The 25,537-nt window shown below is 44.4% G+C and overlaps 1 protein-coding gene across 4 annotated transcripts in view; it reads right to left on the bottom strand.

The window, feature by feature from the left end:
* Nucleotides 1-25,537, bottom strand: part of cdh18a (cadherin 18, type 2a) — a 78,936-nt gene that overhangs the window by 12,824 nt on the left and 40,575 nt on the right. For all 4 annotated transcript variants that reach the window (XM_021613325.2, XM_021613326.2, XM_036985977.1 and 1 more), the window contains 2 exons: nucleotides 14,039-14,333; nucleotides 13,493-13,612 (listed from right to left, as the gene is read on the bottom strand). In XM_021613325.2, coding sequence (XP_021469000.2) covers nucleotides 13,493-13,612; nucleotides 14,039-14,333 — 415 coding nt within the window. The remainder of the gene's footprint in view (nucleotides 1-13,492; nucleotides 13,613-14,038; nucleotides 14,334-25,537) is intronic.

Here is a 25,537-nt window from a genome sequence, read left to right as displayed (position 1 = left end):
ACTATTTAAAAAAAAGAGAAAACCTTGCCACTGCTGTTGAGTATTTTATGGGCAACAATCCACAGGGTTGCCGTTCAGACACTAAAATACTCTGCCGCTGAATGCACAAGAAATGTCTTCATGTCCTTTAACAAATGAATGAATGTGAGAAAATGAGAGAAAGAAAAAAATGCTAACAGATACCTCAACCTGCCAGAAGAAATGAACACAAAAGTGTTCAGCCCCAGAGAATGTTATAGAGATTGTATCAAACACATTGTGGCCACAAACCACCTGTCTGGACAAGTAAATTCAGCTGTAAACACACCAATAGCACAATAATGCTAAAAAGCCTCTTAGTATTCAGCCGGTTAAAGAAGAAAATAAATAGGCTGAACATTAATAAACTGAATTTAGCCCGACCAAATTACAGAATTCAGCAAATGGATCCCTTCTCATTCTGTCGAGGTTAAGGCCTGACCATGGAACCAATTCCTTCAGCGTCCATTCTCATTCTAGGGAAACAATGTAGTGCAACTGTGACAAGGAATAAAAGGCTGTTAGGCCCATGTTGTTGTGTTGCTCGCTTTCCTGTTGACCTTGGCATTCCCCAGTCATTCTCCCTCAGCTCTCAGGACCAGCCAAAGTGGGGGATGTGATGTGATGTCTTTGACTTTGCTCTTGACCCAGGGACTCTCAGAGGCACAGCCAATACTGTAGTCTCTTCTCCTCTCCTCTGAGGCACAGCCAAACTACTGTACAACAGTCATTCCCCTCTGGATCCTCTGAAGAGTAGACAATGCCTGCTCTGCTCATTTAGCCAAGGCCATACAGAGTTCAGGCATGTTGCTCATTATACAGTAACAACACCAATGACTGATGCAAAGTTGACATTTGCTAATGCGTATTCTGGTGTAATCTGATAGATAAAATAACGCAATATTACTTTCAGACATTTGCCCATTGTTTCTGTCACAGCATTTTATATATAAAAAAGTTCAAACATACAGTTTAGCACATTATGGCTGTATAATGCTTGGTAAGATTGGAGTGGGTGGTAAATTAACTACATTTAAATAAAAAGACTGACTGTCAGACTGTTAATATCAATTACGTCCAAAAGACAGCATGCACTTCCTTCAATTGATCAAAAGTGAAAGGTTTTATGACTCCTGCTCACATTAAAATTGCTATATCTGTGACAACCGTTCAGGCAATGGGAACGGACATTATCCCCTCACTAAAAAAACGACAACTAGCCTCTTTAATGGGTAAAGTAGAAATTTGGTGTCCTCATTACTGTATACACAACTTCTAATGGAGGATACGGAGGAAACAGCAGTAGCTTACTGTAGTTATGTTAGTCAGATAAGGGATGGGTAATCAATGCCATTAAATGCAGAGTCTTATGATAAAATATTCCTCTGGGTCTTTTATTTACTGCAGTCATCAATATTTCCTGACATACTTTGGTTGTCTATTGGAAGATACAGGTATACTGTTCACACACACTCTTTAAGTATCATATCCTCTCAGGCCTTTTATTTCAGCACCTAATCGATCTCAGATTGATTATGCTAACAATGGAGCTTTTTACAGTCGTATCAGGCTGGACTGGACAGACAAGATGCTTCATATTTAATGTCCAAAATATTTTGTGTGTGTGTGTGTGTGTGTGTGTGTGTGTGTGTGTGTGTGTGTGTGTGTGTGCATTTATATGTACACACGTGCATATGTGGTTGTGGAGTAAAAATATGGTGATCAGATTACAGATACTTCAAAAAAATCTAAAAGTTACTTCGCTGATTACAATTTTGGTTAGGTAACTAGTAACTGTAATTGATTACATTTATAAAGCGTTAACACTCGCAAGGCTGTAACTAGTAATTTGTGGCCTAGGCAGAGTCCTCAGAGTATGTGCAGACCAGCTGGCTGGAGTGTTTCCTGACATATGCAATCTCTCCCTTTCCCAGTCTGTTTTCCCCACTTGCTTCTAGATGCCCACCATTGTTCCTGTACCCAAGAAAGCAAAGGTAACTGAATTGAATGACTATCGCCCCATAGCACTCACTTCTGTCATCATGAGTACTTCCAGCGCCGACAGAGATGGCCGCCTCGCTTCGCATTCCTAGGAAACTATGCAGTTTTTAGGTTTTTTACGTGTTATTTCTTCCATTGGTACTCCAGGTCATCTTAGGTTTCATTACATACAGTCGAGAAGAACTACTGAATATAAGAGCAGCGTCAACTCACCATCAGTACGACCAAGAATATGACTTTCACGAAGCGGATCCTGTGTTCTGCCTTTCACCCAGGACAACGGAATGGATCCCAGCCGGTGACCCAAAAAACGACTTCGTAAAAGAGGGAAACGAAGCGGTCTTCTGGTCAGACTCCGGAGACGGGCACATTGCGCACCACTCCCTAGCATATTTCTCGCCAATGTCCAGTCTCTTGACAAAAGGTTGATGAAATCCGAGCAAGGGTAGCATTCCAGAGGGACATCAGGGACTGTAACATTCTTTGCTTCACGGAAACATGGCTCACTCGAGAGACGCTATCGGAGTCGGTGCAGCCAGCTGGTTTCTCCACGCATCGCGCCGACAGAAACAAACATCTTTCTGGTAAGAAGAGGGGCAGGGGCGTATGCTTTATGGTTAACGAGATGTGGTGTGGTCACAACAACATACAGGAACTCAAGTCCTTCTGTTCACCTGATTTAGAATTCCTCACAATCAAATGTCGACCAAGGGAATTCTCTTCGATTATAATCACAGCCGTATATATTCCCCCCCAAGCAGACACATCGGTGGCTCTGAACAAACTTTATTTGACTCTTTGCAAACTGGAATCCACATATCCTGAGGCTGCATTCATTGTAGCTGGGGATTTTAACAAGGCTAATCTGAAAACAAGACTCCCTAAATTGTATCAGCATATCGATTGCGCAACCAGGGCTGGTAAAACCTTGGATCATTGTTATTCTAACTTCTGCTATGCATATAAGGCCCTCCCCCGCCCTCCTTTCGGAAAAGCTGACCACGACTCCATTTTGTTGCTCCCTGCCTACAGACAGAAGCTAAAACAAGAAGCTCCCATGCTGAGGTCTGTCCAACGCTGGTCCGACCAATCTGATTCCACGCTCCAAGACTGCTTCCATCACGTGGACTGGGATATGTTTCGTATTGCGTCAAACAACAACATTGACGAATACGCTGATTCGGTGAGCGAGTTCATTAGAACGTGCGTTGAAGATGTCGTTCCCTTAGCAAAGATTAAAACATTCCCAAACCAGAAACCATGGATTGATGGCAGCATTCGCGTGAAACTGAAAGCGCGAACCACTGCTTTTAATCAGGGCAAGGTGAACGGAAACATGACCGAATACAAACAGTGTAGCTATTCCCTCTGCAAGGCAATCAAACAAGCTAAGCGTCAGTATAGAGACAAAGTAGAATCGCAATTCAACGGCTCAGACACAAGAGGTATGTGGCAGGGTCTACAGTCAATCACGGATTACAAAAAGAAAACCAGCCCAGTCACGGACCAGGATGTCTTGCTCCCAGGCTGACTAAATAACTTTTTTGCCCGCTTTGAGGACAATACAGTGCCACTGACACGGCCCGCAACCAAAACATGCGGACTCTCCTTCACTGCAGCCGAGGTGAGTAAAACATTTAAACGTGTTAACACTTGCCAGGCCAGGCTGCAGGCCCAGACGGCCCCGTAGCACTCACTTCCGTCATCATGAAGTGCTTTGTGTTTACGGACATATTCAATCAATCCCTATACCAGTCTGCTGTTCCCACATGCTTCAAGAGGGCCACCATTGTTCCTGTTCCCAAGAAAGCTAAGGTAACTGAGCTAAACGACTACCGCCCCGTAGCACTCACATCCGTCATCATGAAGTGCTTTGAGAGACTAGTCAAGGACCATATCACCTCCACCCTACCTGACACCCTAGACCCAAATAGGTCCAAATAGGTCCGCATTCGATGCAATCTCAACCACACTGCACACTGCCCTAACCCATCTGGACAAGAGGAATACCTATGTGAGAATGCTGTTCATCGACTACAGCTTAGCATTTAACACCATAGTACCCTCCAAACTCGTCATCAAGCTCGAGACCCTGGGTCTCGACCCCGCCCTGTGCAACTGGGTACTGGACTTCCTGACGGGCCGCCCCCAGGTGGTGAGGGTAGGTAACAACATCTCCACCCAGCTGATCCTTAACACTGGGGCCCCACAAGGGTGCGTTCTGAGCCCTCTCCTGTACTCCCTGTTCACCCACGACTGCGTGGCCACGCACGCCTCCAACTCAATCATCAAGTTTGCGGGCGACACAACAGTGGTAGGCTTGATTACCAACAACGACGAGGCGGCCTATAGGGAGGAGGTGAGGGCCCTCGGAGTGTGGTGTCAGGAAAATAACCTCACACTCAACGTCAACAAAACTAAGGAGATGATTGTGGACTTCAGGAAACAGCAGAGGGAACACCCCCCTATCCACATCGATGGAACAGTAGTGGAGAGGGTAGTAAGTTTTAAGTTCCTCGGCGTACACATCACAGACAAACTGAATTGGTCCACCCACACAGACAGCATCGTGAAGAAGGCGCAGCAGCGCCTCTTCAAGCACAGGAGGCAGAAGAAATTTGGCTTGTCACCAAAAGCACTCACAAACTTCTACAGATGCACAATCGAGAGCATCCTGTCGGGCTGTATCACCGCCTGGTACGGCAACTGCTCCGCCCACAACCGTAAGGTTCTCCAGAGGGTAGTGAGGTCTGCACAACGCATCACCGGGGGCAAACTACCTGCCCTCCAGGACACCTACACCACCCGATGTCACAGGAAGGCCATAAAGATCATCAAGGACAACAACCACCCGAGCCACTGCCTGTTCACCCCGCTATCATCCAGAAGGCAAGGTCAGTACAGGTGCATCAAAGCTGGGACCGAGAGACTGAAAGACAGCTTCTATCTCAAGGCCATCAGACTGTTAAACAGCCACCACTAACATTGAGTGGCTGATGCCAACACACTGACTCAACTCTAGCCACTTTAATAATGGGAATTGATGGGATTTGATGTAAAATATATCACTAGCCACTTTAAACAATGCTACCTAATATAATGTTTACATACCCTACATTATTTATCTCATATGTATACATATACACTGTATTCTATATCATCTACTGCATCTTTAGGTAATACATGTATTACTAGCCACTTTAAACTATGCCACTTTGTTTACATACTCATCTCATATGTATATACTGTACTCGATACCATCTACTGCATCTTGCCTATGCCGCTCTGTACCATCACTCATTCATATATCTTTATGTACATATTCTTTATCCCTTTACACTTGTGTGTATAAGGTAGTAGTTTTGGAATTGTTAGCTAGATTACTTGTTGGTTATTACTGCATTGTCGGAACTAGAAGCACAAGCATTTCGCTACACTCGCATTAACATCTGCCAACCATGTGTATGTGACAAATAACATTTGATTTGACTTGATTTGATGAAGAACTTTGAGAGGCTAGTTAAGGATTAAATCACCTCCACCTTACACAACACACTAGACCCACTACAATTTGCATATCGCCCCAACTGATCCACAAATGACACAATCGCCATCGCTCTGCCCTATCCCACCTGGACAAAAGGAATACCTATGTAAGAATGCTGTACATCGATTACAGCTCAGTTTTTAACACCATAATACCCTCCAAGCTCATCACAAAGCTTGGGGCCCTGGGTCTGAACCCTGTTCGGTGCAACTGGGTCCTGGACTTTCTGACGGGCCGACTCCAGGTGGTGAAGGAATGCAACAAGTCCTCCGCCACGCTGATGCTCAATACGAGGGCCCCACAAGGGTGTGTGCTCAGCCACCCCCTGTACTCCCTGTTCCCCCATGACTTCATGGCCTTGCAGGTCTCCAGCCCTATCATCAAGTTTGCTGACGACACAACAGTGGTAGCCTGATTACCAACAATGATGAGACAGTCTACAGGGAGGAGGTGAGTGCCCTCGCGGAGTGGTGCCAGGAAAATAACCTCTCCCTCAATGTCAACAATATTAAGGAGTTGATCGTGAAGACAGCAGAGAGAGTACTCCCCCATATACATTGGCGGGACAGGGTAAAAAGCTTTGAAATAGTCCATCCACATACTGGACTCCACACACTGGATTTCATAATTTCTTAATTTTTATTTTGGGGATTTGTGTGTATTGCTTTTTATAGTTACGTATACTGCTCTGATGGAGCTAGAAACATAAGCATTTTGCTGCACCTGCGATAACATCTGCTAAATATGTGTACGTGACCAATAAAATTGTATTTGATTTGAAAGTAACCTACACAACCCTGAATATGTGTGGGTGTGCATGTGTGTCTTTAGGGCGTTCACGTGCGTGCGCATGTGTAAGTGATGATCATTGGTCAGGAGCTGAACACCTCACTTCCTGATCACAGACACGTGGCCGTAGTGTAGAGGCAACTGGTCTGACTGTGGGCTGAGTGATGGGGCCCCAATGAGTTGCTGGAGAGAGACAGGAACAGCTGGCATTACCTTGGCCATGGCCCAGGATCGGGATGCACTGCAGCTGGAACAGTCACAATCCAGCCAGGCTACTTCAAAGCTATGCCTCAAATCAAAATCAGCACCACTCACTCATGTAGCCAAGCAATGCAACATGGACCTTTATCAAATATACAGTATAATGACAGAACTGCACCCCCTACAGTTAAACCTAGCCAGGGTTCAGCTACGCCTTACATCAGGACCACTCTCTCAAGTAGCCGAGCAGTGCAACACAGACATCAACGAAACCTACTGTTAATATGATAAAATGACAAAACTAGACCCATCATAATGGCAATCCTGTTGCATGGTTGCATTCATGATATGTGGTCGATGTGTGTCAATAGCACTTCAGCATATGTGACCAGAACATGGCTAGGACCATCATCTTGAGTGTTGACAGATGATACATACTACAGTGTCACAATAGTCTTACTGCCAGATTCCCTCTGCTTTCTTGAAACACATTGAAATACTGTTCAAGCAAAGACATCCACTTATCTCCATCTTTACACTTTGTTCTCTTTAGCTATATTTGTTTACATCCCTGTTAGTGAGCATTTCTACCAAGATAAGCTATCCACCTAACAGGTGTGACATATCGAGAAGCTGATTAAACAGCATGATCATTACACAGGTGCACCTTGTGCTGGGGACAATAAAAGGCCACTCTAGAATGTGCAGTTTTGTCACACAACCCAATGCCACAGGTGGCCCACGTTTTGAGGGATTGTGCAATTGGCATGCTGGCTGCAGGAATGTCCACCAGAGCGGTTGCCAGAGAATTTAATGTTAATTCCTATACCATAAACTGCCTCCAATGTCGTTATAGAGAATTTGGCATTATGTCCAACCGGCCTCACAACCGCAGACCATATGTAACCACGCCAGCCCAGGACCTCCAGATCCAGCTTCTTCACCTGCGAGATCGTCCGAGACCAGTCACCCGGACAGCTGATGAAACAACTGAAGATTTTCTTTGCAAACTGTCAGAAACCATCTCAGGGAAGCTCATCTGGGTGCTCGTTGTCCTCACCAGGGTCTTGACATGACTGCAATTTGGCGTCGTAACCAACATCAGTGGGCAAATTCTTACCTTCGCTGGCTACTTTCCCGCTGGAGAAGTGTGCTCTTCATGGATTAATCGCTGTTTCAAATGCCAGCGTGTATGGTGTCATGTGGGCGAGCGGTTTTTGATGTCAACGTTGTGAACAGAGTGCCCCATGGGGGCAGTGTGGTTATGGTATTGGAAGGCATAATCTACCGTCAACAAACACAATTGCATTTTATCGATGGCAATTTGAATGCACAGAGATATTGTGACAAGATCCTGAGGCCCATTGGCGTGCCATTCATCCGCTGCCATCACCTCATGGTTCAGCATGATAACGCACGATCCCATATCGCAAGGATCTTTACACAATTCCTGGAAGCCGAAATGTCCCAGTTCTTCCATGGCTTGCATACTCAAAAGACATTTTAACCATTGAGCCTGTTTGGGATGCTCCGGAATGACGTGTGCGACAGCATGTTCCAGTTCCCGCCAATATCCAGCAACTTAGCACAGCTATTAAAGAGGACTGGGGCAACATTCCACAGGCCACAATCAACAACTTGATCAACTCTATGCGAAGGAGATGTGTCACGCTGCATGAGGCAAATGGTGGTCACACCAGATACTGACTGGTTTTCTGATCCACGCACCCACTTTAAAAAATATATATATTTAAATTGACTGCATTGACTGCATGTTTTCAAATTGCATATTTCAAACTGTTGCATGTTGCGTTTATATTTTTGTTCTGTGTATATATACTGTATCGCTGTCACACACACGCACGCACACACGCTTTCCCAGACACACACCACAGCCACAAACATTTAGTCATTTTTAAACTAACTCTATTGATATTGAGTCAAATCCTTTGAAAAGCATCCTTACAGAAAATGTATTTGGTCATGGGTGGATGTTTAAAAAAATTATTCTAGGCTTTTAAAAAATGTCTCTTCAGTCTTCAATGCAAATAACAAGATGTCTGAGAGCCTTTTTTACAATGAGAGGATGGGGGATTAAGAATGCTAGACTCAGAACAGTGGACAGGTATCCCTTTGATACTTGATACCTTTTTGATAAACATCTTGAACGTTACTGCAAAATGTAGATTTCCATCTAAATAAACATAACTCAAATAATGTATATTTTTATGAGATGGCCATAAACAATAACTAGTAATGCTGCATAGTTCTAGAAAGGTCTGGGACTCACCTTTTTGGTAAAAATATTTATAAATTGCTGAGGTGTTCTTACTTTTGAGGATACAAGCTCAAGTACATAGTGCAAGTATTATTGAAATAGTACAAATCATATCAAATGATTTTCTATTCAACAAAAGTGGGGGAAGAGGAAGATAAATGATTTCTAAATAAAGTAACAATCAAATAGTTAATGACATCCTATTAGATTTCACCTTTCTTATCACTGTAAAACAAATATAATCATAGTACATGTCACGTTCTGACCATAGTTCTTGTGTGTTTTCCTTGTTTTAGTGTTGGTCAGGACGTGAGCTGGGTGGGCATTGCCGGAGTCTCCAGTCTGCCCAGCACCGCCTGAGCTGGCCGTCTGCCCAGCGCCACCTGAGCTGCCCGTCTGTCCAGAGCTGCTAGAGTCTCCCGTCTCTCCAGCGCCGTAAGATTCTCCCGTCTGTCCAGAGCCGCTAGAGTCTCCCGTCTGTCCAGAGCCGCTAGAGTCTCCCGCCTGTCCAGAGCCGCTAGAGTCTCCCGTCTGTCCAGAGCCGCTAGAGTCTCCCGTCTGTCCAGAGCCGCTAGAGTCTCCCATCTGTCCAGAGCCGCTAGAGTCTCCCGTCTGTCCAGAGCCTCTAGAGTCTCCCGACTGTCCAGAGCCGGCAGAGCCGGCAGTCAGCATGGAGCCGCCAGAGCCGGCAGTCAGCATGGAGCCTCCAGAGCCGGCAGTCAGCATGGAGCCTCCAGAGCCGGCAGTCAGCATGGAGCCTCCAGAGCCGCCAGTCAGCCAGGATCTTCCAGAGCCGCCAGTCAGCCAGGATCTTCCAGAGCCGCCAGTCAGCCAGGATCTGCCAGAGCCGCCATTCAGCCAGGATCTGCCAAGCCCCTCAGTCGAGAGGCGCCAGTGCCCCTCTGTCCAGCGCTGCCAGAGCCTTCCTCCTCTCCAGCGTTGCCGGAGTCTCCAGTCTGCCCAGCGCCGCCTGAGCTGCCCGTCTGTCCAGAACTGCTAGAGTCTCCCGTCTCTCCAGCGCCGTCAGATTCTCCCGTCTGTCCAGAGCCGCTAGAGTCTCCCGTCTGTCCAGAGCCGCTAGAGTCTCCCGTCTGTCCAGAGCCGCTAGAGACTCCCGTCTGTCCAGTGCCGCTAAAGTCTCCCGTCTGTCCAGAGCCGGCAGAGCCGTCAGTCAGCCAGGAGCTGCCAGAGCCGTCAGTCAGCCAGGAGCTGCCAGACCTGTCAGTCAGCCTGGAGCTGCCAGAGCCGTCAGTCAGCCAGGAGCTGCCAGAGCCGTCAGTCAGCCAGGAGCTGCCAGAGCCGTCAGTCAGCCTGAGCTACCCCTCAGTCCTGAGCTACCCCTCAGTCCCGAGCTACCCCTCAGTCCCGAGCTACCCCTCAGTCCCGAGCTACCCCTCAGTCCAGTGGGGCCCTTTGTTAGGGTTCCTAGGGCAAGGTCGGCGGCGAGGGTCGCCACTCAAAGGACGCTAAGGAGGTGGACTAAGCGCCAGAGCCGCCACCGCGGACAGATGCCCACCCAGACCCTCCCCTATAGGTTTAGGTTGTGCGGTCGGAGTCCGCACCCTGGGGGAGGGGGGGGGGGTGCTGTCACGTTCTGACCATAGTTCTTGTGTGTTTTCCTAGATTTAGTGTTGGTCAGGACGTGAGCTGGGTGGGCATTCTATGTTGTGTGTCTAGTTTGTCTGTTTCTGTGTTTGGCCTGATATGGTTCTCAATCAGAGGCAGGTGTTAGTCATTGTCTCTGATTGGGAACCATATTTAGGTAGCTTGTTTTGTGTTGGGGTTTGTGGGTGATTGTTTCCTGTCTTTGTGTCTATGCACCAGATAGGACTGTTTTCGATTTTCACATTTGTTGTTTTGTAATTTGAAGTGTTCAGTTGGGATTTATTATTAAAGAAGATGAACACTCACCACCCTGCGCTTTGGTCCTCTCTTTCCCAGGAAGAAAGCCGTTACAGTAAAAATTTGGCACCATTTCATATAACTGACAACAGAGTATTTTCTGCGAAGCCTCCTCTGAATCACGCAGAGATGCCAATGTCTGCAGACTTGTTACAACTTCAGCTTTGCGCAAAAAGTGATTTAGTCCCTCAGGGACCAGAAGAACATGGTTTGGCTTAAATTTTACAAAAGTATTTAGTATTTTTTCATGTTGCTCTAAATCTGGCTGAGAATATCACAGTGAGATGAACCCACGATTGCTGAAATCGGCAGACTGTAACCTTTAATATGCCGTGTCCCAAATTTAGGGTGTGAAACCTGACACTTCAAGTCAGGTCTGCTGACAGAGTGGTAGCAAAGAGCAGATGGATGGGGCTTTCTGGCACTTAAAGGTACTGGATCCTGTGACGTTCACATAGCACTTTGTATACCAAAATATCGCCATGAAGGATTCTAGCTTTCAAGACAGGCATGCTCTTGCTGTGTTTTCCCCTCGACTTTGTCATTTATTGTGACCAATTCAAACCCGCAGCCATCTCTAAAACTAGACACAATTTGAGTTATTGCCTCTGTAATCAGCAGTGTTGTTAAACATCCTCATAATATCTATAAGCATTTTTCTAAGGCTGGCCATGCCTTCCACCTGGCTACCACTACCTCGGCTAACATCTCAGCACCCTCTGCAGCAACTTGCACAAGCCTCCTCCTCTTCTCCTTCACCCAAATCCAGACAGCAGATGTTCTGAAAGAGCTGCAAAATCTGGATCTCTACAAATCAGTTGGGCTAGACAATCTGAACCCTCTCTTTCTAAAATTAACAGCCAAAATTGTTGCAACCCCTATTTCTAGCCTACTCAACCTCTCTTTCTTATCGTTTGAGATCCGCAAAGATTGGAAAGCTGCCGCAATCATTCCCCCTCTCCAAAGGGGGAGACACTCTAGACCCAAACTATTACAGACCTACATCCATCCTTTCCTTTCTAAAGTCTTCGAAAGCCAAGTTAACAAACAGCTCACCGACCATTTTGATTCCCACCATACCTTCTCCACTATGCAATCTGGTTTCTGAGCTGGGCATGGGTGCACCTCAGCCACACTCAAGGTCCTAAACGATATCATAACCGCCATCGATAAAATACAGTTCTGTGCACCCATCTTCATCGACCTGGCCAAGGTGTTCGACTCTGTCAATCACCACATTCTTATCGGCAGAATAAATAGCCTTGACTTCTCAAATGACTGCCTCGCTTTGTTCACCAACTACTTATCAGATAGAGTTCAGTGTGTGAAATCGGAGGGCCTGTTGTCTGGACCTGTGGCAGTCTCTATAGGGGTGCCACAGGGTTCAATTCTCGGGCTGACTCTTTTCTCTGTATATATCAATGATGTCGCTCTTGCTGCTGGTGATTCTCTGATCCATTCTCTGAATGACATCATTCAGTATACATTTTGCCCTCTTTGGACACTGTGCTAACAAACCTCCAAATGAGCTTCAATGCCATACAACACTCCTTCCGTGGCATCCAACTGCTTTTAAATGCAAATCAAGCTAAGTGCATGCTCTTCAACCGATTGCTACCCGCACCCTCCCGCCCAACTAGCATTACTACTCTGGACGGTTCTGACTTCTGAAAACTACAAATACCTAGGTGTCTGGTTAGACTGTAAACTCTCCCTTCCAGACCCACATTAAGCATCTCCAATCCTAAATTAAATCTAGAATCGGCTTCCTATTTCACAACAAAGCCTCGTTCACTCATGCTGCCAAACATACCCTCGTAAAACTGACTATCCTACCGATCCTCGAATTTGGCGATGTCATTTACAAAATAGCCTCCAACACTCTACTCAGCAAATTGGATGTAGTCTATCACAGTGCCATCCGTTTTGTCACCAAAGCCCCATATACTACCCAACACTGCGACCTGTATGCTCTCGTTGGCTGGCCCTCGCTTCACATTCAGTGCCGGACCCACTGGCTCCAGGTCATCTATAACTTTATGCTAGGTAAAGCCCCGCCTTATCTCAGCTCACTGGTCACCATAGCAACACCCACCCGTAGCACGCGCTCCAGCAAGTATATTTCACTGGTCATCCACAAGCCAACACTTCCTTTGGTCGCCTTTCCTTCCAGTTCTCTGCTGCCAATGACTGGAAGGAATTGGAAAAATCACTAAAGCTGGAGTCTTATATCTCCCTCTCTAACTTTAAGCATCAGCTGTCAGAAAAGCTTACCGATCACAGTACCTGTACACTTCCAATCTGTTATCAAGCACATCCAACTACCTCATCCCCATATTGGTATTTATCCTCTTGCTCTTTTGCACCCCAGTATCTCTACTTGCACATCATCATCTGCACATCTATCACTCCAGTGTTCATGCTAAATTGTAATTATTTTGCCTCTAAGACCTATTTATTGGCTTACCTCCCAACTCTTCTACATTTGCACACACTGTACATTTTCTATTGTGTTATTGACTGTATGTTTGTTCATGTGTAACTCTGTGTTGTTGTTTTTGTCACACTGCTTTGCTTTATCGTGGCCAGGTCGCAGTTGTAAATGAAAACTTGTTCTCAACTGGCCTACGTGGTTAAATGAAGGTGAAACTATCAACCAATAAAACATAATAGAACAAAGCTATTTTATCACTTGGCAGAAACAATTCACACATGCAGCGTTATATTGCAGTAAAGTAAAAGGCTGGTTGGCTCACCGGTTTTAGGATCCACAGAGAAGTAAGGCTGTCCCTGCAGTATGCTATAAACAATCTTGGCACTGTTCCCATAGGTGGGGTCGTCTGCGTCTGTGGCTGTGACCTGAAACACTGATGTGCCTGCATGGAAGGAAAGGTTATATCAGTAGTGCATTTCCACACAAAACCATACAACTAAAGTACAATGTGCCATGATTACAGTACAAACCACATTTACATACTGTAGCACAACTCACTATACTGTCATGGTTTTCTTACTGTAAAACTATGTGCAAAAAATACCACAGAGTGTTTCTGTATTGCATAAAGTGCGGTCAAAAATCCATGATTTCCCAATTAATCAAAATCCTGTATCGGGACCATCAAAATCCATTTACAGAGTTGTGCATCAATGCCTGACTGCCTCTGTGATGCAGCAGGGATCTGCAACAATACTGATGACTCAGCTAATAGTGTGACTGGTCTCACAGTCAGGGTACAAAGCTGGCTGCCTCCAGTCAAGTGTACCCAGCGTATTAAAAGTATGTTCTCAGTATTCGACCTTACCAACGTCGGCCATCTCGGGAACAGCAGCAGCAAACGGGCCATCTGGAAACTTGGGCGCGTTGTCATTGACATCCTGGACCTTGATAATGAATTCAGACTCTGGCTCTAGAGATCTGTTGGTGTAACGATCGATGGCCTGGGCATGTAAGACATACTGGCCTTTCTTCTCCCGATCCAGGCTCTTGGTGGCATGGATGTCCCCTGTGACCTCATCGATGACAAATATAGTACCAGCCTCCTCTCCAGACAGCAGGTATCTGACTGAGCCATCTCCTTTGTCTGAGTTGGAGTGCAGCTGGAAAGGAATATATGTTACAATACTCATGTGAACATAGAAAACAATACACAGGTATAGTCACCTCATCAGGGTTGAGGTATATTCTAGCCTCGTCAGTTTAGAGGAGGAACTAAGGATTTCAAATGGAAGTGACAATCATCCTTTAAAGGTTTACCACAGAGGAATGTTACAGATTGTTAGTGAAGGCCGACAAGTAGCCTGGGACCTGACTATTTCTGCAATGAACAACACAGTTAAAGGACATTTCAGATAGGTATCACTGCATACCATACCACCGTGTTTTTTCTGTTTGTAGTGTAGACATGACTAATTCATACAAATATGTTATGGGGAATTCCCTGCTACACCAACGATTGGAAAACCTTAACAATTGTTGTCTGACATCTCACATGCAAACTGCATTATTCTACGACAATCCACACTCCTCAATTCTTTGGTATTAGGATAATACATACACACACATATATATGTACTTTGTTGACATGTCGCCTAAGTATTTTTGCCTCGTGCCTGCCGTGTCTGGTAAATGTGTTTTTACAAACACTTAAACACTGAATGTGGGGTGATAGGTTGTTTGAGACAGGTGTGAAACACCCCATTAGCTTTAAAATTAATCAGATGGAATGTCATAAATATAGCAAACAAAATAGGACGTATATACAGTATATATATAGCTTTTCAGACAGCTGATGCTTAAAGTTAGAGAGGGAGATATAAGACTCCATCTTCAGTGATATTTGCAATTCGTTCCAGTCATTGGCAGCAGAGAACTGGAAGGAAAGAGACCAAAGTAAGTGTTGGCTTTGGGGTTGACCAGTGAAATATATATATCATCTACAGTACCAGTCAAAGGTTTGGACATAACTACTCATTCAAGGGTTTTTCTTTATATTTACTACTTTATACATTGTAAAATAATAGTGAAGACATCAAAACTATGAAATAACACATATGGAATCAGGTAGCAACCCCAAAAATATATATTTTCTATTTGAAATTCTTCAAACTAGCCTTCTGTCACGTTCGTCGTATGAAGGAGACCAAGTCGCAATGTGGTATGTGTACATTCTCTTTATTAAAAGAATGAACACTGAACAAACTAACAAACTAACAAACTAACAAACTAACAAAATAACAAAATAACAAAATAACAAACGAACCGTGAAGCTATACAATGTAGTGCTGACAGGCAACTACACATAGACAAGACCCCACACCAGAAAGTGGGAAAAAGGCCTGCCTGAATATGATCTCCAATCAGAGACAACGATAAACAGCTGTCTCTGATTGGGAACTATATCAGGCCAACATAGACATACAAAACCCCTAGACATTCAAAAAACCTAGACATACAAAACCCCCTAGACATACAAAAAAACTAGAGTACTCACCCCAGTCACACCCTGACCTAACCAAAATATGTAGAAAACAGGTATCTAAGGTCAGGGCGTGACACCTTCCTTTGCCTTGATGACACCTTTGCACACTCTTGGCATTCTCTCAAACAGCTTCATGAGGTAGTCACCTGCATGTCTTTCAATTAACAGGTGTGCCTTGTTAAAAGTTAATTTGTGGAATTTCTTTCCTTCTTAATAAGTTTGAGCCAATCAGTTGTGTTGTGACAAGATAGGGGGGTATACAGAAGATATCCCCATTTGGTAAAAGACCAAGTCCATATCATGGCAAGAACAGCTCAAATTAGCAAAGAGAATCGACAGCCCATCATTACTTTAAGACATGAAGGTCAGTCATTGCGGAACATTTAAAGTTTCTTCAAGTGCAGTCGCAAAAACCATCAAGCTCTAGGAGGAAACTGGCTCTCATGAGGACCGCCACAGGAAAAGAAGACGCATAGTTACCTCTGATGCAGAGGGTAAGTTCATTAGATTTAACTGCCTCAGAAATTGCAGCCCAAATAAATTCTTCATGGAGTTCAAATAACAGACACATCTCAACATAGACTGTGTGAATCAGGCCTTCATGGTCGAATTGCTGCAGAGAGACCACTACTAAAGGACACCAATAATAAGAAGAGTCATGCTTGGGCCAAGAAACACGAGCAATGGACATTAGACTGGTGGAAGTCTGTTCTTTGGTCTGATGAGTCCAAATGTTTGATTTTCGTTTCCAACCGCCATGTCTTTGTGAGACGCAGAGTAGTTGAACGGATGACTTCCGCATTGCTGTGGTTCCCACCGTGAAGCATGGAGGAGAAGGTGTGATGATGTGGGGGATGCTTTGCTGGTGACACTGTCTGTGATTTATTTTTAATTCAAGGCAAGGCTACCACAGCATTCTGCAGCGATACACCATCCCATCTGGTTTGCGCTTAGTGGGACTATGGAGTGATGGGGTGCTGCATCAGATGACCAGATGACCCGCTCAGCATATGTGGGAACTCCTTCTAGACTGTTGGAAAAGCATTCCTCATGAAGCTGGTTGAGAAAATGCCAATAGTGTGCAAAGCTGTCATTAAGGCAAAGGTTGGCTACTTTGAAGAATCTCAATTATAAAATATATTTTGATTTGTTTAACACTTTTTTGGTTACTACATGATTCCTTGTGTGTTATTTCATAGTTATTTCATAGTTTTCTTCACTATTATTCTACAATGTAGAAAAGAGTAAAAATAAAGAAAAACCCTTGAATTAGAAGGTGCGTCCAAACTCATGACTGGTACTGTAAAGAAAAACTCTGTTGTAGAACTTTCAAAAAAAGAGGAAGAAGACAAGAAGCTGCCTTGACATTTTGGGGCTGATGTATTTCCCTTGGTAGCCTAGCAGAACAAAGTCAATGCAATGTGTAAAATATGAATAAAACACTGGGGGCGCAGAACACTTACTCATTCAAACAGGTTAATCCAGCTCTATCGGGATTAGTCGTGCTACACTGAGTTGCATCCATCACTGCAAAATAAATTTGTTGTACTTTGTTGACATGTCGCCTAAGTATTTTGGCCTTGTGCCTGCCGTGTCTGGTAAATGTGTTTTTACAAACACTTAAACACTGAATGTGGGGTGATAGGTTGTTTGAGACAGGTGTCAAACACCCCATTAGCTTTAAAATGGATCAGATGGAATATAATAAATATAGCCAACAAAATAGGACGTCTCCATTCGTTACAATACGCCAGAACATGGGCTGTATCCCAATAATCTCTCCTTTCTCCCAAAGTGTGCACTTGTTAATTTCCCCTCAGAGATTTGAAAGGAAAGTAAAGGTATACAGAAACTTCCTCAAGCCCATGCCTTCACCAATCTAATGCTTTTATATTTGTGGGGCGTAGTAAACAAGTGCACACTTCAGGAGGAAGGAGAAATGATTGGGATGCACCTATAGCCTCCATGTCTTCAGACACCTGTGGTGCAGAACCTGTAGGGATTTCTGTAAGGAGGGAAGTGAATGAAGGATAACAAACCATTAAAGAAAAACTGTGAATCCCTTGACAGCACCAAAGCTGTGGGAGCTGGCTTGCATAATCTGTATAAGAACACAACTGGCCAGCCAAGTCAGTTGCCCTATCATGAATGCAAGTGTTTGCTCTTCGGGAGAATGCTATTTCTCTACAGACACTGAGGGGAAATGTTCTGAATGAAGAATGATGCCAGAAGCTGCTGGCAGTTACAATCCTAACGCTTTATTTTATATATTCCTCAGTGTATTGATTTTTGTTGCCTCCGCCTTCAACCCTTCACACACACACACGCCACACACGCCACACACGACACACACACACACACACACACACACACACACACACACACACACACACTGCTCTTAATTCTTGGCAGTGAGTGTAATCCCTGAGCAGAGAGCAATTAGCTAAGACAGTGTTCACCTCCATGCCTCTTCCCATGCCTGAAGAGGGTACACACAGCAACCCTGTTTGCTACAGAATCACATGGAGAGTTTCCAAGATATTACTGCTGCAGATTCACAGAGAGAAGACCAATACAAACCAACAGAGGATCAGATTTACCACATGTAGGCTAAGTAGTTGTCTTTATTGTCCGCTTAGGACTCTCCAAAATACAGTGTACTAGGCTACTACACAGTAATACACATTATTGCTTAGTACAAAGTAGGTTGAATGTACATATGAATCCAAGGCTGATGTTGTCATATAGTGGAAGTGGGTGGAACTGCTGTGATGTTCTCAGCAAGTTTGGGCCAACGCAAGCATTTACACTGGCCCATGACACTACTTTCACTCACAGAATATCCTGCCTGCAGTGACGGAGTAGCATTCGTTTATCTTTCGCTATGGTGCCTTTATTCACTAGCAGGGTAATGGGTTTACAGCTCATGACTGGTGCTTACCCTAGGCCCTGCGTTTTTAAAGAGATAAAATAACAAAACATTTCTCTGTCTGGGAGCTATGGGGGGAATAGATAGATACATAAATATATGGAACTAGCCACTGTGGTAATACATCACCAAGGGCCTGGTTGCAGAAGAGATGCAGAGCACGATATGATTTCATGATATGTGCAGGCTATGTGTCTGCTGTCCACTTTTTCCATATGGTGCGTTTCATGTCTCTCTTTGTGTAAGAAGTAGTTATTGGGCTTGGCATGCCTTTTCTTCATAAAATGTCCTACAAGGGAAAATGCCATATCTATAGGAAAGAAGAACAGGCTCAGTTGCTATACTGTAAGATCCTACTGTAAAATCCTACTACTACAACCAGTAATAGACTCTAACGGGCAAAGATGCTTCCAGTTTTAGAAGCAGTTTTAAAATAAGAAGCAAGTGTGCAGTATGCACAGAGGCAGTAGCCTTGTTCGCAAAAAAGACACCGCATAGCCTACACATTTTTTCGTGGTTTCCAAGTGGTAGTTGCTACTCCTATACGGACTCGGGAGAGGCGTGCGTTCTCTGAAACACAACCCAGCCAAGCCGCACTGCTTCTTGATACAATGTCCGCTTAACCCGGAAGCACCAATGTGTCGGAGGAAACACAATACAACCAAAGTCAGCTTGCATTGTGCCCGGCCCGCCACAGGACTCGCTAGAGCGCGATGGGACAAGGACATCCCGGCCGGCCAAACCCTCCCCTAACCCGGGAGAAACTGGGACAATTGTGCACCGCCCCATGGGTCTCCCGGTGTCGGCCGGTTACGACAGAGCCTGGACTCGAACCAGGATCTCTAGTGGTACAGCTAGCACAGTGCCTTAGACCACTGCGCCACTCGGGAGGCAGCCTACACATGTCTATCGTGGGATTTGTTTGAATTTCAACCTGAGGACACATATTCATAATGATGCCATTTAGAATGCACTTAAATAATGACATGGAACTGTCTGCACATACACTGCCAAGTTCACTGGTAGAGGCTTGTACAGAGGCTGATAAACTGCCTACGCTCCAAGAACCCTGATTCAATCAGGACCCTGCCCCCTCTGCTAACCACAAATTACACGAAGCACGATGATGGAAAGGTCAATTTTATGCTGCAGCAAGAGCTCACTGACAAGATTCTTTTATAAATTGGGGGGGTACACCAAGTTTTAGTAATTTGCCATTAGTGAACCAGGGTGAAGGGTTTGATGTAATCTTTGTCTCTGAGGTCTGATAAGGGATATTTTAATCATACAATCTCACACAGTGAGAGGTGACGGTACTAGCAGCTGCCTGAGAGACTCGGCAGTACGAACGCTACTCTGCTGTATCAACCTTCTCTGGCCTCTGCTGCACCAAACACACGTCAAATCCATTGGTTGATAAGAGGTTGGGATGCCTGTGGACTGGGGTTGTAACCTGTAATCTAAATCAGAGGAAAGCAAGGGTAGTTTCAACAATCAGTGTGCAGTACATGTCTAGCCGATACAGGGAACAGCTAGCTACAATATACAGTGAGTGTACAAAACATTAGGAATACCTGCTCTTTCCATGACAGGTGAATCCAGGTGAAAGCTATGATCCTTTATTGATGTCACTTGTTAAATCCACTTCAATCAGTGTAGATGAAGGGAAGGAGACTTGTTAAAGAAGGATTTTTATGCCTTGAGACAATTGAGACATGGATTGTGTATGTGTGCCATTCAGAGGGTGACTGGGCAACATGTAAGTCCCTTTGAAAGAGGTATGGTAGTAGGTGCCAGGCGCACTGGTTTGAGTGTGTCAAGAACTGCAACGCTGCTGGGTTTTTCACACTCAACAGTTTCCTGTGTGTATCAAGAATGGTCCACCACCCAAAGGACATCCAGCCAACGTTAGGCCAGTGGTCGAAAATGGGTCATTGACGAAAGAGGACAAAGGAGGCTGAAAGGACTTGCGCAGAACAACAGAAGGACTATGGTTAGTCAACTAACAGTCAAGTACAATATTGGTGCCCAAAGACCCATAAAAGAATGCATAACTCGTCGTACCTTAACACGATTTGGGTATGGCAGGCGACAACCTTACAGAGTTCCACTTCTTTCAGCAAATAACAAGAAACTGCGATGCAGTGGGCTAAGGAACGAAAACACTAGCCACTGGAGAATTGGAAAAACATTCCCTGGTCTGATGAATCTCGATTCCTGCTGTTTCACGCTGATGGGAGGACTAGGGTAAGGAGTAAACCACATGAGTGCATGCATCCATCATGCCTCATGTCAACATTGTAAACTGCTGGTGGTGTGATGTTGTGGGGTGTGTTTTCATGGCACACAGGGCCCCTTGATAAAAGTGGATCAATGTTTGAATGCCACAGGATATCTGAACATCATTGCCAATCAGGTGCATCCCTTCATGGCAGCAGTGTATCCATCTTAAAAACATCCGCAGGATAATGCCCCATGCCACAAGCGTAGGATTGTCCAGGAATGGTTTCACAAACATGAAAGTGAATTCAGCTTACTGCAATGTAATGCCCAGTCACCAGATCTCAATCCAATTGAGAATCTGTGGGATGAGATGGTATGTGCTATTCAGAGTAGAGGTCCACTACCAGCCAACTTGACACAGCTTTCGACACCTTTTAGAGTCCATGTCCCAACGAACTGAAACTGTTCTGAGGGTAAAAAGTGCAACTCAATATTAGGAAGGTGTTCCTAATGTTTTGTACACTCAGTGTCTACAGTAGCTGTGATGAAGGAGAAGGCTATATAGCTAACTAGTCATAGCAGAGCAGAGTTGGGATCATTCAGATAAAAATATTTGGTTTATCCATTCATCACTCTGACACATCTGAATCTGTGAAAAGTACAGCACAGTTTTCTAGGACAGGTCTGTCTAGGTCTGGACTGCACTATTTGTACTCCATCCTGACTGAGCCTCTAAGGGGAGACAGGAGGCAGAGAAATGTCTGTGTGGACTTTGGAAATGTGCAAAATATGCAGGACAGTGACAGTGTCTGCATCAGGAATAAATCCGCTTTAGGTTCACCTGTCCCAAAAGCAATTTAAAAATACATATTTACGTATTACACTGAAAGACTTTCAGTCTAAACAATGGGGTCATAAAGTGTTGGCCAACATTTAAATACATCCCACTTTCTACTGATCATATTGATCTGTGGTGCCCACTGTAACTCATCAAGCTGATACATGTAGGCATATGTGCTGTTGAGAATGGCTACATGATACTTAATTGTCTGATGTTTCCCTCATTGCCAAATCAACACCTAAAAAGTTGCCATCTCAGTGGAAGATGAAACTTCAACTGTCACAGCATCTTTGAGGAGAGTGACGTGAGCTCTCAGTCCACCCCCTCAGGGGATGTATGTCTCTGTGTGTGTGTGTGTGTGGATTATTCATTGGAGCCATCTCTTACCAGCCTTTCATCCCACATGTCCCACAAGCCCCAGTTTAACCCTCACCTTTGATACATAGTGTCAATGTCATACAATGTCAGTGTCACAGTGGATTAGTTCACCTGCTATAACTTCTGCATTTCAAGAAGCCACTGCTAGACAATATCACTAGACGTGGCTCCTGTGGTAAGCTGTATAATAAAGCAGTTAGGTAACACTGCTTTCAGTCCCTAATGTTGGCATATTTACGCATTCAATAAGGATTAATTACCCTGACCATGACCATACAAACAATTTTTCCAATTTATCACAACAACAAAAATGTCCATTCATATTCATAGAGAAAATGATTTATTCACATACAGTACAGGTCAAAAGTTTGGACACACCTACTCATTCAAAGGTTTTTCTATATTTTTTGTACAAATTTCTACACTGTAGAATAATAGTGAAAACATCAAAACTGTGAAATAGCACCCATTGAATCATGTAGTAACCCAAAAAGTGTTAAACAAATCAAATATATGTTATATGTGAGATTCTTCAAAGTAGCCACCCTTTGCCTTGATGATAGCTTTGCACACTCTTGTGTTGTTTCATAGTTTTTAACATTAAGATGTTTTCGCTATTATTTTACAATGTAGAAAATAGTAAAAATAAAGAAAAACCATTGGAATGAGTCAGTGTGTCCAAATTTTTGACTGGTACTGTATGCACAGTTTACGGAGGTTTACATACAGCTTAGCCAAATACATTTAAACTCAGTTTTTCACAATTCCTAACATTTAATCCAAGCAAAAATTCACTGTCTTAGGTCAGTTAGGATCATAACTTATTTTAAGAATGTGAAATGTCAGAATAATAGTTTTTAGAGTTTATAAGAGTTTGTATTTCTTTCATGAAATTCCCAGTGGGTCAGAAGTATATATACACTCATGCAGTTGTGGGTGAACAGGGAGTACAGGAGGGGACTAAACACGCACCCCTGTGGAGCTCCAGTGTTGAGGGTAAGCGTGGCAGATGTGTTGCTACCTACCCTCACCACCTAGGGGCGGCCCATCAGGAAGTCCAGGATCCAGTTGCAGAGGGAGGTGTTTAGTCCCAGGATCCTTAGCTTAGTGATGAGCTTTGAGGGTACTATGGTGTTGAACACTGAGCTGTAGTCAATGAACAGCATTCTCACGAAAGTGTTCCTTTTGTCCAGATGGGAAAGGGCAGTGTGGAGTGCAATAGAGATTGCATCATCTGTGGATCTGTTTGGGCAGTATGTAAACTGGAGTGGGTCTAGGGTGTCTGGGATTATGGTGTTGATGTGAGCCATTACCAACCTTTCAAAGCACTTCATGGCTACGGACGTGAGTGCTACGGGTCTGTAGTCATTTAGGCAGGTTGCCTTTGTGTTCTTGGGCACAGGGACTATGGTGGTCTGCTTGAAACATGTAGGTATTACAGACTCAATCAGGCACATGTTGGAAATGTCAGTGAAGACACCTGCCAGTTGGTCAGCACATGCCCGGAGCACACGTCCTGGTAATCCATCTGGCCTCACAGCCTTGTGTATGTTGACCACACAGTTGTCCGGAAAAGCTGATGCTCTCAATCATGCCTCAGTGTTGCTTGCCTCGAAGCGAACATAGAAGTGATTCAGCTCATCTGGTAGGCTCGTGTCACTGGGCCGCTCGCGGCTGTGCTTCCCTTTGTAGTCTGTAATAATTTGCAAGCCCTGTCACATAAAATGAGCGTTGGAGCTGGTATAGAGTGATTCAATCTTAGCCCTATATTGACGCTTTGCCTGTTTGATGGTTCGTCGCAGGATTTCTTGTAAGCTTCCCGGTTAGAGTCCCACACCTTGAAAGCGGCAGCTCTACCCTTTAGCTCAGTGCGAATGTTGCCTGTAATCCATGGCTTCTGTTTGGGGTATGTACGTACAGTCACTGTGGGGACGACGTCCTCGATGCACTTATTGATAAAGCCAATGACTGATGTGGTGTACCCCTCAAAACCATCAGAAGAATCCCGGAACATGTTCCAGTCTTTGGTAGCAAAACAGTCCTGTAGTTTAGCATCTGCTCCATCTGACCACTTTTTTTATAGACCGAGACACTGGTGCTTCCTGCTTTAATTTGTGCTTGTAAGCAGAAATCAGGAGGATAGAGTTGTGGTCGGATTTACCAAATGGAGGGCGAGGGAGAGCTTTGTATGCGTCTCTGTGTGTGGAGTACAGGTGATCTAGAATTGTTTTCCCTCTGGTTGCACATTTAACATGTTGATAGAAATTTGGTGGAACTGATTTAAGTTTCCCCGCATTAAAGTCTCCTGCCACTAGGAGCGCCGCCTCTTGGTGAGTGGTTTCCTGTTTGCTTATTTCCTTATACAACTGACTGAGTGCAGTCTTCGTGCCAGCCTCTGTGTCTGTGGTGGTACATAAACAGCCACGAAAAGTATAGCTGAAAACTCTCTAGGCAAGTAGTGGGGCCTGCAATTTATCTACTTCAGGCGAGCAAATCTAGAGACTTCCTTAGATTTTGTGCATCAGCTGTTGTTTACAAATATGCACAGACCGCCCCCCCTCATCTTACCGGAGTTTTCTGTTCTATCTTGCCGGTACAGTGTATATCCCGCTAGATGAATATCCATGTCGTCATTCAGCCACGATTCCGTGAAACATAGGATATTTCAGTGTCCCGTTGGTAGGATATTCGTGATCGTTTATTTATTTATTATTTTATCTTGCAGCAAAGCACCTCAACAACAGGATTCGGCCACCCCTGTGCTTCACGGTTGGGATCGTGTTCTTCGGCTTGCAAGCCTCCCCCTTTTTCTCCAAACATAATGATGGTCAATATGGCCAAACAGTTCTAATTTTGTTTCATCAGACCAGAGGACATTTCTCCATAAAGTACGATTTTTGTCCCCATGTGCAGTTGCAAACCATAGACCTGGCTTTTTTATGGCAGTTTTGGAGCAGTGGCCTCTTCCTTGCTGAGCAGCCTTTTAGGTTCTGTCGATTTGTTTTACTGTGGATATAGATACTTTTGTACCTGTTTCCTTCAGCATCTTCACAGCTATTGTTGTGGGATTGATTTGCAATTTTTGGCTGATTTCTTGGCTGATTTCTTTTGATTTCCCCATGATGTCAAGCAAAGAGGCACTGAGTTTGAAGGTAGGCCTTGAAATACATCCACAGGTACACCTCCAATTGATTCAAATTATGTCAATTAGCCTATCAGAAGTTTCTAAAGCCATGACATCATTTTCTGGAATTTTCCAAGCTGTTTAAAGGCACAGTCAACTTAGTGTATGTAAACTTCTGACCACTGGAATTGTGATACAGTGAATTATAAGTGAAACAATTGTTACACAAAAATTACTTGTGTCATGAACAAAGTAGATGTCCTAACCGACTTGCCAAAGCTATAGTTTTTTAACTAGAAATTTGTGGAGTGGTTGAAAATCTAGTTT

Source organism: Oncorhynchus mykiss, chromosome 8 (assembly GCF_013265735.2).
Source record: "Oncorhynchus mykiss isolate Arlee chromosome 8, USDA_OmykA_1.1, whole genome shotgun sequence".
In the NCBI taxonomy this organism is placed as follows: domain Eukaryota; kingdom Metazoa; phylum Chordata; class Actinopteri; order Salmoniformes; family Salmonidae; genus Oncorhynchus; species Oncorhynchus mykiss.
The sequence above is the reverse complement of the archived record's forward strand: the minus strand, read 5'-3'. Positions and strand labels throughout refer to the sequence as shown.